The sequence below is a fragment of the Populus euphratica genome, unplaced genomic scaffold, assembly GCF_000495115.2.
Source record: "Populus euphratica unplaced genomic scaffold, PopEup_1.0 scaffold61.1, whole genome shotgun sequence".
NCBI lineage: Eukaryota > Viridiplantae > Streptophyta > Magnoliopsida > Malpighiales > Salicaceae > Populus > Populus euphratica.
Genome location: NW_011499941.1, coordinates 628,323 through 644,303, shown reverse-complemented (window position 1 = coordinate 644,303; position 15,981 = coordinate 628,323). Strand labels below are relative to the sequence as shown.

Genomic DNA, 15,981 nt, shown 5'->3' with positions numbered 1-15,981 from the left:
CCAAGGTTCGTCATCTTAGACGTTTAAAAATTTTTGAGTAAATTGTTAAATTTGGACACTTCGAGAATACCACATGGATTTATTGTGGAAGTTCTATCACCGTTATTCTATGGCTCCTAAAGATAATTCTATCGTTGACTAGCAACTTTCTCTTTGTCTCGCCATGTTTAAAATTCAAATATGTCAGGTACATAAATGTGTCTTGGGCACCAACAATTTAGAACGTCTGTCAACGCTTCGCAGTTGGCTTTTCCGGTGTTCATATTGCACATGGAAGCTATAAATTAATAAGCAGATCACAAGCCTCTCGTCGAACAACAACTTCAAAGCGCATACCGAAACAAGAAAGAAGAAGAAAATACTGCAAAGTAATTTTGCCTCTGAGACATGGGAAAGCTAGCAATCCAGCTCCTCTTTTTGATCACTTTCCTCCTCGTTCTTGTTTCGCATATCCTCCCGATAGCATCTCAAGAAGTTGGTGAGCAGGCTGCGGTTAACATGGCGCATCACTTGTTCATATTAATTTTGTTTGCCACACACGTATAGATAGATGCACACACACAAAATTATGAGATCAATGACATGAAACATGCAGTAGGCAACAGACATGCACGGCCTTGAATTTTTAAGCATTTTTGTTCAACTTCTCCATACATAAACTAGCATGTTGTTTCTTAGCTAGCAACTGCATTTCAGATTAGTATCATATATAAGTATTTTGTTTTCTTGGGCTTAATTCAATTATTAATTTTTGTAGTTTAATAATGCATTAATTAATTTATATTTATAAGTTGGTTGATTGTTTCTTCTCTTTTCTTTTTCCATCTGTTATGGTGCAGAGGATGAAGAGGAGTTTGATTACAACCCCGATGGTGAGAAGGGACCGGCTCAATGGGGAAGGATTCACCCTGAATGGGGTGCATGTAGCAATGGATCTATGCAGTCTCCTATTGATCTGTTGAACGAAAGAGTTGATATAGTCTCCCACTTGGGGAGACTCAATAGAAGTTACAAGCCTGGCAATGCCACTCTTAGGAACAGGGGACATGATATGATGGTAAGAAATTAAGGGAGGATTGAACCTATAATATTTGAAAATAACTAGGAAGAATTACAGCATAACTATCAATAACCTGCTCCAGTTTATCCAGTTAAACTTAAGACAAAAGGCATTTTGGCTTGCAGCTACACCTTATTAGTTGCAAGATTGTTTTCAGAAACCTTGTCATCTTGAAAAAATGGTGTTCGGTGAGATGTGTTTATCTACCCATGTGCAAGAAATAGCTAGGTAGCATTGAAATAGGCAAATGTATATAGGCATCTGCCCCACCCCTATATATGATCTCTCGCTCTCTCTATATAACAATCTGCAGTGTTTTCTTTGTTTAATTTTAATATTTTTGTCTTTTGATGCAGCTGAAATGGGAAAGTGGTGCAGGAACTATTGAAATAAATGGAACTGAATATGTACTCAACCAATGTCACTGGCATTCACCTTCTGAACATACAATCAATGGCAAGAGGTATATATCTGATATTAATTTTCCAGCCCTCTCTCTCTCTATCGCTATGTATAAATATATTTATAGCCATATATAACTGATGACACAAAATCTTTCACGTGTATATATAATTAACTCTCTCTATATATGAATATAGGCTTGCTTTAGAGGTGCACATGGTTCATGAGAGCCTCGACGGAAAGGTTGCTGTTGTTGGGATTCTGTACAAGATAGGAAGACCAGACTCCTTCCTGTCATCTGTGAGTAGTGTCTTAAGATGTCTCTCTGTAACTCTCTCTATCTTCAATTTTCTCTAATCATGTGCTTGTTCTGTGTGTTCGTTAATTAGCTGACAGAACAATTACAATCCGTTGCCGGCACAAATGAACGAGACACCGTGGTTGGAATAGTCGATCCAAGGAACATTAAGATAGGCAGCAGAAAGTACTATAGATACTTGGGCTCCCTCACGATTCCTCCTTGCACTGAAAATGTTCTGTGGACCATTGTGAAAAAGGTTTTGATCTGCTCTAATAAAAAAAAAAAATGTGCTTTCATTCCTGATGTAGCTATATTTTGTTCTAAATATTACAATCTACCCTGACAGGTGAGGACTGCCACAAGAGAACAAGTCAGACTGCTTCGTGTAGCTGTTCATGATGTGAGTTCCCAGGCCTATCCATGACTTCCCATGCATAACAAATGGGAAACTAGAATTCCCTGATTATTGATTATTTCAAGTTTTAATTCTTTACTGTAACCTTTGTTTGTTCATTAGCTGCTGCTGCTGTTATTAGATATGCTGATATCGTTTGATAAACATTTTGCAGGACTCGGACACAAATGCAAGACCTCTACAACCACTAAATAGCCGACCGGTGAAGCTTTTTGTACCAGAAGACAAAGATGATTGAATAAACTATTTGTCCAGGCATTACTGATTACAGGATAGAATATATATAGAATAAATGAAAGAGTTTGGAAGAGCAGCAGAGAGTTTTTCGCACTAGGATGATATAACCTTACATGTAATTATTGCTCAGTCGCATATGGTTTAGCTATTCTAAAGTTCCTATTTCTTAATATTTCCTCGTTCATATGTTGCCAATAATTATATATTATACATGAAATTTACTTATTTATCTTCATAAATTTCAATTTTGTGGGTCCTTATATATTATATGTACTACCTGCTACAAGAGCACTACAATCAATAGTGCAATGAATTAAAACTTTGAGAAGCTAATTAATCACCAGAATTTCCAGATCAACAAATATCAATTAGAGTACTTAAAATCCTGTATAGCTTCTAGGAGCGAGAAATGGTTCATCTTTGAGAGAGCCTTGCGAGCTCTCTTGAAGTCACCAAATTCAATCATGAATATCATCAACGTGTCTGCTGATATTGCTGAGGGGCAAAAACCATCGATCTCTCCATTGATCTTTAAGAAGCATGTAAAAGAAAAGATGATCCTCCTGCTCTCGCTCTCAACATTGCAAAATTCACATGTTCGAAGGAGTAATTGCCCTACCCTTTCTCACATGCTTTTCTTTACTTGTTAGCTGACCAGGCGACAGAGCTGTGTTCGAAGGAGTACCCGAAGGCAGGTTAAACCAGTCAACCCTACAAGTTTTTTTCCCTCGAAAATATGAATATAATCCCGCGAACTTCTACGAGAAAAGTCACCATTAGGTGTCATTTTCTAACACGCAGTCCTGCCGTGACTTTACAGCCTGTTTTACACTGTATTTTTACTGTGTTTTTTTAAAAATTTAAAAGTATTTAATAGTTAACATTTTTAAGAAAATGTTCGTCTATAAAGAATTTTTATTTTTATTTTTCATGTTTTTTTTTACTTAAAAACAGTAAAAAATGTATTAATTTTTTTTAACTAAAATGAGTTTTTTAATTGAAAAACTCGTTTGTGAAAGCGTCCAAACACACTCATATTTTTCACTCCCAGGACACCACTCTCAAGATTCTCACAAGGATAAGTAAGATTCTCACAAGGATAAATAGAAATTCTAATCTCGCTAATTCCTTCTTCTTCTACTCAAGTTTCATAATCTAACTTCAAAAGAACTTAATATTTTCAGTGCATTAGGGTTTCGTTTAGGTAACGTTGGTGTGATTGCTGAAGATTTTGGTACTGCCCCTTTTCTTTTGTTTTCCTTCGTGCAGTAAATTAGGGCTTATGGTTTAATGATTCTGAATGGCATTGTACTGACTTGCAATGTGGTTATTTGCACTAAGTCTTTTAATTTGTTGAATTAGGTTTTCTCTTTTGTTTAAGCATTACACACGCATGCCTTTTGGTTCTTGATGTTCGGTCTGAAGCAGAACACACACACATACTTTGCGAAAATTTTAAATTTACAGCGTTAGATATTTTCTGAGCCTTTGATTGATTTTGATTGTATTTTTTTGGTTAATTATAAAGATTGTGTTTTGAAATTCTCAGAAGTTGGTATAATATTTTCGTTTTGTAACATTTTCGTGCCTTCATGTGTTGCATTGGATGAGTGATGCAGCTTAAAGGATCCGGCCTATTGGAGAGAAACGAGATATTGCGGCGAACAGGTGTGCCCTTTATAAGATTGCTTGGAATTCTAGTAAATTTTTGATAGGCTGAATAACGCAAGGAAAGATAGGACTTCTTAGCCATGTAGGGATGCTCGAATTTATTTTGCTTGGTTGCTCGTTGAAACATCATTATTAAGCATCGCCTGGTTCAATAGAATCTTATATAATTTTCTGTGGTTTACAGCTTGAAGGATGGCAAATGATACTAAAGCTAGTCGCAAAGCTAAGGATGAGGAAACCAATGGTTCAAAAAGGGAAAAATATTGTTAGCAGATCATCATCTAGTTCAGGTAGTGCGCCTGATACATCTGCTCTAAGAAGGTCAGCCAGAGAAACATCATCAAAGAAAAGCATGGCTCCAAGCCCTTCAAGCACTAGGAAGTCTGAACGTCTTGAGAATCGGACCCCTACAACTCCTGCAGTCATGTGGAAATCTGGGAGAGTTGAGAAGGAAAGCATGTCGAGTCTTTTGAGAAGGTCTAAGAGGGGTAAGAATCAGTCATCATCCAGTTCTTTTGGTTCAAAGAAGTCTGGTAAAAGCTTGGGCTCATCAGTTATGAAAAAAAAGCACAGGAAAGAGAAGAGTGTGAAACTGTTGACTCTTGAAACTAATGAAATCGGCCACAGTGAGAAACATATTATCAAAGCTGTTCAGGTTGAAACAAAGATAACTGATGCTCGTGTTTACAGGTCATTGTTCAAACAGCAACAAAAGAAAGCTAATCTGGAAGGTAGCCTAGTAATTTTTCTTCATTCTATCTTACTATCCATTCATAAGTTGTTTCAAATCCTTCTTCATGACTAGTAAATGCATTGCAAAATCTGCAGTATTTAATGATGTCATGAACAGTGAGGCAGGCTTTTATTCTTTCAATCCAGCGTCAATCAAGTTCTTTAATCATTCTTATACTTTTCTGCTTGACTTGCTAGGTTTTTGTGAGGAGACGAAGAACAAGAAGGTTAAGTCATCTCAAGGATATTGCAGCAATCCCAGTGCTGGAACTTCTGAGAATGCTGATGGGGGTGGTGACTGCAGTCAGAGGGAGGTAGAGGAATTGATTGAGGAGTGCATTTTGAAAGATTCTGAGAAAAAAATGTTATGAAATTCTGTTGTAGGTGAACCTGCGAAAGAGACGTTGGAAAATAATTTTCTGTTCTGATAAATCTTTAGTTCATGGCATGTGCTGTTAATTCTCTTATATGTCTATAAATCCTGTCATATTGGTTTGAAATTAGTTGCCAGCAGAAACTCGAGATGAAAAAGGTTTCATTGGTTAAATTGTTGCAGTTGTCAGCTGGTGGTTCACCTGAGTTTGATAATAATCATCTGGACTTTGTCAACTATCTTCTAGAGTGCTGGCACAGGGGAGAGAATGCTGTTCTTATTGATGATCAGGTGTGTGATCAGTTGCTCTTTGTTCTTGGCTTGCCAGTGAATCTTTTACTTCATATCTGTAACAGACTAATGAATGGATGTGCAACCTTGACGGTGATCAAATGATCAACTATTAGTTAAAAGAATTCAGGACATTGTGAAAATGCAGTCTAATGATTTTGTTGTCTATACTATGTATGTTTTTTATATAAATGAACTTTGTCATATTCCTTTGTCTGTAACTTACAGATTTAGCATGTTAGAAGTTTCTATTCTTTATGATTTGCACCTAACCCTTTGTCATGCTATTGTGGTTCCACACTCTATCATGTTAGTTGACAAGGTCTGGATGATCATTAGGTTGTTGATTAACTTTTATTTGTGGTTTAACTAACATAATGGTTGTTCAAGATCTATCTTAGGAGTTAATGTAAGTGGTTACAATGTGTTTTTTGCAGGAACAAATTGCAAAGGTGATTTATTTTATTTTGTCAATATCATCCAATGCCACTTGGCCATTTCTTGTCATCACGACTTCTGCTGCGCTTCATTCATGGGAAGAAGGGCTATTTCGTTTGGCGCCATCTCTATATGCTGTGGTTTATCATGGAAACAAAGATGTACGGAGAAGTATTAGGACGTTGGAGTTTTACAGTGAAGGAGGTTGCATTATGTTTCATATACTTGTAACCTCACCAGAAGTTATTATTGAGGTCAGAATGCATAATTATGCGGGAGATCAGTTCACGGGTTGATTTTGATTGCTTATTAAGTCGTCCCTGGGATAAAATAACCAACTGATTTGCGTGGATTTGATTATCATAGTGCATGCTGCTTCTATAGTTTGACATGCATGATGATTTATTCATGGAATCTGTTGTGATAGAGAAAGAAAAGAAAATAGGAAAGAGAGTTCTTTGCTACTTTACTTGCTTATAAAAAATCTATTGCCACATATGCAGATTCTTATTCGTTGATTTGCTGTGGCATTTATATTGACCTCTATATGGATCTGCAGGATCTAAATGTGCTTGAATCAATGAAATGGGAAGCTGTAATAGTGGATGAGTGCCAGAGGTCTAGAATATTTTCACATTTTAAACAAATTAAGATGCTAAGGACTGCTATGCGGCTTCTCCTTGTAAATGGTCAGCTTAAGGTGGGTGCATTTGTTTTCCTCTTTTTGTTCCCCATATGCTTTATTCTTTCTCCCACAGTCATTCCATGGGTGCTTCATTCATGCACTGGATTTGCAGGATGGCATCACTGAGCACTTGCTGCCTCTGCTTGTTCGTCAGAGTGATCCAGATGGTAGTGAATGCTTGGTGATTGATTCCAGCCATAAGACTGGCATTTTTAAGGAAAGGTTGTCACAATACATTGCAAATGGTTGCAAACCAGATTCCTCAAGGTTTAAAGAGTACTGGGTTCCTGTACAGTTATCCACCATGCAGCTTGAGCAGTATTGTGCCATTCTACTTTCAAACTCTTTATTACTTTGCTCATCCTCAAAGAATGATCTTGCTGGTTCCCTACATGATATTCTTATTTCTGTTCGAAAGGTAGGACCGATATGCCTTTTATATTAACTTCATTTGGTGATTTTTTGACTCTTAACAATGTGAAATCTATTATTTTGTTTCACCTCCGACTGCATTCATTCATATGATTTTTTTTTGCATCTGTAAAGGCCTTGACGTTAAAATTCATAATCATAACCTGGTATATCCAGTTTCTTCATTTGGAATTATCAGAAACCATGATTGATAAATATTTTTGGGTAACTTGTGGATTGGGACTCTGACAATATCTTTAATCATGGAGATTTGTTGCTCATTGATCGGATCAATAGGATTTTTGTATCTGTTAGAATTTTGATATGTTTACCAGTTGCTAATGAGATATAAGATAGATGTTGCACTTGTGCTTTTCCAATAGCAAGTGATGTATGCATGGTAATTGTGGACAGTGCTGTGATCATCCCTACATCATGGATCCATCACTACAAATTTCATTAACAAAAGACGGTAAAGAAGCTGACATTTTAGATATTGGAATAAAAGCTAGTGGCAAGCTACAACTCCTGGATGCAATGCTTTTCAACATAAAAGAGAGGGGATTAAGAGTGCTAGTTCTTTTTCAGGTACATGATTCATGATCCGTATCTTTTTTGTTTGCAAAAAATCTTTTTTTGCACAAGTTTTTTCTTTAAAGTCTCAACTATACACACTCAAAATCATTTTTAGTTGCTATTATGATTGTTCTGAATATTTATGTCCATTGGTTCGGGAATGTGTTATTTTCTGTACTGGAGTACCAGACAAGGTTCTTACATTGATTTTCCTCCAAGAAACGGGCTTTCAGTTTCTCATTATGTTCCATAGTTTCTTGAGAGAGAGTATGCAAATAACCATGCTGATTGTTTTATAGAAATTACTTCAACTGGTCTTTCAAAACAGAATATCATTGGTATCCATGGATCGGTTTTATGCTATGTCTATATAATGCCTATTACCCATCAGGTAAGGAATTTAGATATCTATATCCTATTCATTGTGTTTCGAGTGCTATTTATTAGATATATAGCACTCAAAAGATGAAATTATAAATGTCATACATATATACTTGTATAATGTTAACATTGGGCATACTTATATATTATTTTAGATTAAAAAACTATTAATGTTCTGCATAATATTATTGTATATATTTTGGATCGGATTTGGATGAGGTTTCGAGTTGGGTTTGACAATATTCATACCTATTGAATAAAAAAAACTATCCAAAACAAACCCACCCACTCGGATAGGTTCAGGTTTGTATTTATCAGGTTTGGGTTAAATTGTCATCTCTAAGGTAGCATTTGGTTATGACGAAGACAATGGAGAGAACAATGGAGAGGGGGCATTTTTCCATGTACCTCCAGTTTTAAAAGGACATCAATTCACTCCAAAATTATCATAGAGACATTTATTATATGTCTATCTTCGTCCCTCTAACCAAATATTTTTTTTGTTCCTTCTGTTTCTGTCTTTTTTGTCCTATGATATTAACCAAATAAATTCTAAATATCATGAAAAACTGTTACAGTTTTCACAAGTGGTTTTTGGGTCAGCTCCGTTTTTTTTTTTTTTTCATTTCACTTGATTACAACTCTTTTGCCGTGTTACATAATGATATCAGCTGTTATGCTATAAAAAACCTAGTTTTCTGTCCAATTTTTTTCCTAAACTATCAAGTATAGTTTAAACAAAAAAGTCATGTCAGAAGGGCTCCATTTTCACTGATCTTAATTTAATATGAAATGGTTGCTCAATTTTTGGATATTGAGAATGATTGCAAGTCCTTGCACATGATCATTATGACATCTGGAAAGATTCCTCTGATTATTGATCTTGCTTACCTTTGTGGACAACCTGTTATTTGTTTTACTATTCCTCTCTTTTCAATGTTTGTTCTTGCCTGGTATATTTTTGTTCTTAGTCAAATTATTCTGTGTGTATTTTTCTTACATAACTCATTAGTTTTGATTTACAGTCTAGTGGAGGTTCTGGAAAGGATAATGTTGGAGATATTTTAGATGACTTTATATTTCAAAGATTTGGCAAGGGTTCTTATGAACGTGTTGATGGGCGTGTACTCCCTTCAAGGAAGCAAGTTGCTTTGAAAAACTTCAACAATCTTCAGGAAGGGAGGTTTGTGTTCTTATTAGAAACCCGTGCTTGTAGTCCCAGCATAAAACTTTCATCTGTGGATACTGTTATCATATTTGCTAGCAATTGGAAGCCAAATACTGATATCAGGAACCTGCAAAAAATAACGCTTTATTCAGAGTCTGAACAGATAAATATATTTCGTCTATACTCTTCTTGTACTGTGGAAGAAAAGGTCTTAATTGTTGCAAGGCAAGATAAGACACTTGATAGAAATTTACAGAGGATAAACCAGGGTGCTAGTCACATGCTTCTTATGTGGGGGGTTTCATATCTGTTTGACAAATTGTCAGAGTTTAATTGTGGCAATGACCCTGCCTCCAGTGGAAATACATTGTTTGAGCAGTCACATATGAAAGATGTTATACAGGAGTTCTTAGCTATAGTAACTCAGAAGGGAAAAGACAAGAATCTAATTAACTCTGTAATTTTGAATGTTAAACAAAATCAAGGAAGTTATACTACTAATCTTCCATTGGATGGTGAGCCAAAAATTCAATTGTTGGATGAAGAGCTGCCCCATGTATTTTGGGAAAGGTTGCTTAAGGGAAAACAGCTACAGTGGAAATATAGTTCTGGTTTGTCTCAGAGGAACAGAAAAAGGGTTCAATATTTTGATCACATACAGAAGAACTCTGACGTCAAGGCTGATGAAGTTGTAAAGAAGCGCAAGAAAGTGGCCATTGATAACTCCAATTCACCATCTCTAAAAGCTGCTCCAATAGGTAAATGGTTAATTGCACTGTTGATTCACCTTGTGTTGTTCCTTATCCTGTATACACAGGTGGTTGGTTCTCTTGTCAGAGTATTTCTGCCCTAACAATGCGGGGATTACTGAATTACTTTAACTTTCAGTGTCTCCTATTTATGCAGGAACTTCTGGAGCTCCAGTGTGTAGTATGTCTCAATTCATGCCAAGTTCAACTGGTTGTCTTACTACAACTGATGCAAATCATGTTTCCAACTTCACCCATTTGAATAATAAATTGTCACTTCTACCAAAAGCTAATACGGTTGATTATAATGAAAGAATGAATTTAGATTATTCTCAGAAGAGTCTCCATCTCGATTTGAAGCCAGAGAGAGAAAAACTTAGTGAAATTTTACAACTCCCAGTATGTATTTCATCCCTCGGAAGAAGTTACTTTATGTAGCACATGTTAATGAATTTTGCAGTAGGGTCTTTGATATGGTATATTGGGTCTGCCTATCCACTCTATTCTTAGTACTTTGAGCTGGTTTCAGAATTGATTTTAAGCATAAAAATAAAGAAGAAAAAATCCTGTAAACTCAAACTTCTTTTTGTTCATGCAAGCATCAACCTTGCAATGATCCTTACAACTGTCAATGTATTGAACAAGTGTTTGAGGTCATAATAGGATAATATGAATTTCCAAAACCTGGAGAGCATTGTTGATGGACACTATAATTTCATTGAATTCCTGTTCGAAATTGAATAATCTCCAAAAATATTGTTCTTGAAATTGGTTTTTGTCTCAATGGTATCACAAACTTTCTCCCTTGTCCTCCCTTGAAAATGGATTCTTTTTTCTATAGTTTATGCATCTAAGAATTCTGATAACATTGATCTGGTATGTTTGCCCTGTCTCCTCAAGTTTCCCTTCAGGTTGTGAGAGGCAAATCTCACGGGCCATGTTGTAACATTGCTTCCTCTTTTTGATTGCCTCTCAGAAGACAAAAAAACACTTGAGAAGCAAAAAGGAAAACTTGAAAGAATAAAAGAAAACCCTCTCTGGCTTTAGTTTGCATTAAAAAACTCAACCAACCAAATTCTATCCTCACTTTACTACTGGGAAAATTAAATTTCTGTCTTTCAAGTAATCACTACTTTTGATGGGTTCCCTTTCTTGAATAATATGATTGTATGCTTTCTATTATCGACTTATGAATTTGTTAGAAGTTTTGGGTCATTATGTTGACATTTTTCACTTTTGTTTCAGGGGGATGTCAAGATCATGGTTGATCAATTTCTGGAATATGTACTGAATAATCACCATGTCAGTAGAGAGCCAACTAGCATATTGCAAGCATTTCTGATATCCTTGGTTAGAGCCCTTTTTCCTGATATTTTCCTGCCGTTTGATCACTTATTTACTTGTGATGCAAATTCCCCCCCTCTGATTAATCAGTTATTCATCACTAAAAAACCGTGCCTTACAATGTCTTTATCAATTTGGATCACAGATATTTAACATGCCTGTCTTGTTGAGGAGGTTTTTAAAATGTCCACTCCATTTGCAATAACTTTTATATCTTCACTTTTGGTTTTGAATTTGACAGATCTCTAAATTATCTGCCTTTTCCAAATCAGTTCATACCTTCATTTTCCATGGTTGTCTTTACAAGTGTACATCAACCGAGTTTCAAAAGTCGACAAGCAGGGCTGAAACTTTGTAGCCTCTGTTGGGGTTAGATTGACATCTTGGATCTAAAACAGTAGTACATAGGAACTACAAAGAGGAGGGATCACAACGGATACAAGATTTGCAGCCTAAAATATTAATCCATAAATTGAGGAAACAGAAAGGATTTGTATCTTTAAATAACCAACCTGATGTGCAAGTATGCCTTTTGCTGAATGCACTTTTCATTCTCTTTGTGAATAGGGTGATTGTTTTAGGTGTAAGCCTGTGACTTGTGAAGGATTATAGTGCGGGCTTTTTGGTCTGATTTAAGGATTGATGTTATCATACCTGATTAATTTGGAGATAAAAAAATCTTATGTATTCTTCTTCATCCTCTATTAAGGTTACCAGGAAGACCTAGGTAAAAGGAATTATAAACATGAAATAAGACAATTAGAAATGTGAAATTCAAAATGCACTTGGAAGTACAGTCTTGTTTCTTAGTTCCTATCTTTTCCTCCAGGAAAGAGATGAAAATAATGTCAGTGAAAAATATGCAGCTGATAAATTATTCTTTTCCATTTTGAAATTGCCTTGAGCAAAATTAAAACAGGTTAAACTGAAATTCTACTGGTAGGACTTTTTCCTTGAGAAGGAAAGAACATAGTTGATGAATTGTTTTCCAACTAATTGTATTTGAGAAATTTGATTCTGACATTCTTGAATCCAGTGGTCTCTCTCTCAATGTTTCTGCACTGCCTCCCTTTCTGGTGCCTCTGCCTTTTCATTCGTACATATTTTGTGCCTGAGCATTTCTATATTTGGTGCTTCTGCTAACAGCATTTCTATAGTTGGTGCTTCTGCTAACAGGCTACTGTACTTTGTGCTGTTCAAATTGCAGTGTTGGACTGCAGCTTCCATGATTAAGTACAAACTTGATCACAAGGAATCGCTTGCACTTGCAAAACAGCATTTGAACTTTTGCTGCACGAAGGATGAGGCAGATTTTGTTTATTCAAAGTTGCGATATTTAAAGAAAGTATTTCTTTATCATACAGGAAATTTTAAGTTGGCTGGCTCTCCAAAAGCTGCAGAATTTTCAACTAAAGATCTCAGTACAAATCAGTCAAATGGAAGACCTTCACTGTCAACACCATCTAACATGCAAAAGGTTAGAATAGAGGTTGAAAACCTGAGACCTGGTCAAGAATTCTTCATTGATCAGGCCCTTTCCGATCTAGGATTGGCACAGAAAGATTACTCAGAAAATATTGAAGACATTGAAAAGAAATGTCATGAACATATGAACAAGCTATTGCAGAAGCAAAGAGAAGAAAGGGAAGAGTTCAAAAAAAAGTATGAGGAAGAAAAGGCAGAACTTGAGCTCATGCAGAGAACAGAGGCAGCTGTTATTCATTTACACAGTAATAGTTCAATGAGAACAGATAAACTCAAGGTACTGGATAATGTATTTGCAAAAGAGTTCAGAGAGCTTAAACGGATGATGGAGATACGCCTTAATGATGTTTTGGAATTTCAACTGGCTACAAGGAACAAGTTAGAAGAGAGGAAGGCTCATTGGATTGGAGTGAAGTCGTCTGGATTAATAAATAAACCACTTGCAGATGAGTCTGGATATGATCAACAAAACACTGTAACTGTGAATTCTTGTTCCAAAGAGCAGACTTCTGAACGAGCCCAAAGCATGCCAGATGGAGAGGCTCTCTTGGAAGCTCTTGAAACTGTGAGTTTGAATGAGGATTTATTTTCTGAGGTATTGTCTGCATCTGAGCCAATGTTTGATGGGGCTACTTCCAGCATGCCGGACAGAGAGGTTCCTTCAGAAATGCCTCAGACTGCAAGTGTGAGGGATGTTTCACAGACAGAGAGGTTCCTTCGGAAATGCCTCAGACTGCTCAGACTGCAAGTGTGAGGGATGTTTCAGAGAATATTGTCTATTTGAAAGCATTTTCAGGTGAAGGACAAATTCCTGATACACAGGTTGCAGTGAGAGTCCTTGAGGCTATCAGCTCTAGTGATGACCCAGAGAATACCATTCATAAATCATCATCTGAAAGTCCTAACAGAGATGCATTAATGGTGCCTTATATTGTCAGTTCCACTGGTGGCCTGGAGAATGCTGCTTCCACAAATCCTTCACCATCTAAAGGCTGTACTGCCAGAACAACTTCATGCATAGATGGCAGAGTTCTGTTGGAAGTGCCTGAAACCACTTCTATGGAAGCTGAGCATGGTAACAGAGTTAAGGAGACAGATGGAATATCGGCTATGTTATCTGATAATGCAACTGAAGAAGATCAGCAGAATGGATTGGTGTCTAGGCTTAATCAAGATTCTCAATCTGATAATATTGCTGCAGCCAACCAGCAAAATGGAAAGGTTCTTTTAGGAGCGCCCCAAACCAAAGAAGTTGACCTGCAGGATGAGGAGGTTCCATCAGGAGTTCATGGAACTCCTGTAGAAGGGAGTGCTAGTAATGGTGGAGAGAACACTGGTGTTTATGTTACAGCCTTTTCTTATGGTACTGGAGTTGATCAGCTGGCTGGAGTGCTTCCATCAGGAGGGTTTGAAACTGCTACTAGTGCAGAATTGGAGGGTAGCCGCACTCAGCGAGAGATTGACAGAATACATGCTGTAGCCTCAGATACTAGTCAACCAACGGAGTCCTCTAGACTGCAAGATAGAGTTGCACAAGTTTGTGATAACCAGATTGCTTTTCAAGAAGTTGATGCCTCAGCATTCCAACCTCTTGTTGTAGCTTCTGGCCAATCTCCTAATGATGCACCTGTCACTGAGCATCTGCTGGAATTGTTACTATCAACTGACTCTCCTAGTGGTTCACAGCCTGCAGCTTCATTTGCACAACTTTTGCCTATTGACTCGATAGCTGTTGGTGGATCAGGGATGCATATTTCAAACATGAGGACTGCACCTGTTACCCCTGGAACTAGTAATCGTCCTGGAACCGCACTTACTGTGCGAATGCCTGTATCTATGTCTCAAGATCCACTTCAAAATGAGTTGGATAGATTAAGCAAAGAAACTGAAGAAATCATCAAGATCCATGAAGATACAGTTTGTTTCCTGTTCTCTTAGTTGTATTTCGGTGCTCAAAACATGCCTTGGGTTTTTGCTTTTATATGAAAAATCATTTTCTTTTTTGCAGAAGCTGCAGTTGGAATCTGATTGCAAGAAGGAGATAGTGGAGGTGGTAGCTCAAATTCATAAAAAACATGATATTAAACTTCAGGAGATAGAATCTGATTTCCAGTGTAAGAAGAAAGAGATGAATGACAATCAAAACAAAGTTCTTATGAACAAGTTATTGGCTGAGGCTTGGAAGACCAAGTGCATGGATAGTAGAGCATCTAGCACCCTTGGCAAGCAGCAAGGTGGGTAATATTCCTTGTATTGAAAATATGGAATTGAAGAAAAAGATGAGTCATGAAAACATAATTAGGAATGCATTTAATCCTTGATTGATGGGAACCTAAACTTGGTTTTCGATTGCATGCATGTTTGCCTTCAATATTTGCTTGTATACTATGTCATCGCTGGTGAATTCCTGACCTTATCTTTCCTGGCAGAGATCACCTCTAGTGCTGTGCAGCAGCTACTACAGCAATCTCAATCCACTGCTCAGAGGCTTCCTATTGTTGCTTCATCTGGTGTTTCTGCAGATGGTCATCAAACAAATCCCTCACTTTTCCCTCCCTCCCCACCTCTAGAGGTTGTTCGTTGCTCATCACTTTTATCAGGCACCCCTACCAGACCACCACATATTGGTTCCATCTCTCCTATCACAAACAATTTCCAACTTGGTAGTGGGATTAGAGCTCCTGCCCCACACCTGCAACCTTTTAGACCTTCAGCATCCATATCAACAACTGGTCTTTCTTCCTTTCTACATGGGATGCAAAGTCAACAAGTACCTTCAACTTCTCCCACGCTTTCTGAGATTCCTTCACGAGCTCCAGCACCTGTGCAACAATCTGGTCCTCAGACTACGACAAATTGTTGTGAAAGCATGGGGGTCTCGCCTTCTAGCACATATCTCTCTGGACTCGATTCGTTAATGGATGTAGGTTATCAAACAAGTACAAATGCAACTCAACCCTGCAGTTTTCCTCCAGTAACAGATTTGATTCCAAACCCCAACCAGTTGACCCAGCCAGAGCTTAGCATGCTACATAGTGTGAATAGTGTGCTGACAAACCCAGCAAGTGAGGTCTGTTTATCAGATGATGATTGACATGTGGTTTTATCTATGTACTTTATTACGTTTAGTTTCATTTCCGTAGTATATAGTTCCTCTTTTTTTTTCCCCTTTTTTGGAACATTATTTTCATGAGAACTTGGGGCGTTCTGACTTTTTGGCTGCAGAATTTGCGGGTGTAAATATTTGAATGCATCATCTATA

The 15,981-nt window shown here is 37.1% G+C and overlaps 2 protein-coding genes across 2 annotated transcripts; both read left to right on the top strand.

Annotated features, from left to right (window-relative positions):
* The first annotated feature begins 228 nt into the window (after positions 1-228).
* Positions 229-2,636, top strand: LOC105137039 (alpha carbonic anhydrase 7-like). The gene is made up of 7 exons (XM_011042609.1): positions 229-478; positions 840-1,057; positions 1,417-1,523; positions 1,660-1,762; positions 1,852-2,019; positions 2,110-2,163; positions 2,333-2,636. The coding sequence occupies exons 1-7, from the start codon at positions 388-390 to the stop codon at positions 2,414-2,416; spliced, it is 825 nt and encodes a 274-aa protein (XP_011040911.1). The 5' UTR covers positions 229-387; the 3' UTR covers positions 2,417-2,636.
* Positions 2,637-3,503: 867 nt separating this feature from the next.
* On the top strand, positions 3,504-15,980 carry LOC105137038 (helicase protein MOM1-like). Its single transcript, XM_011042608.1, is given in 17 exon segments — positions 3,504-3,649; positions 4,021-4,083; positions 4,271-4,334; positions 4,336-4,817; positions 5,017-5,132; positions 5,375-5,482; positions 5,920-6,174; positions 6,480-6,620; positions 6,718-7,023; positions 7,431-7,604; positions 8,999-9,899; positions 10,048-10,289; positions 11,136-11,240; positions 12,442-13,374; positions 13,431-14,636; positions 14,728-14,953; positions 15,149-15,980. Coding segments are annotated over 15 exon segments (5,916 nt in total). The 5' UTR covers positions 3,504-3,649; positions 4,021-4,083; positions 4,271-4,278; the 3' UTR covers positions 15,814-15,980.
* The last annotated feature ends 1 nt before the right edge of the window (position 15,981 follows it).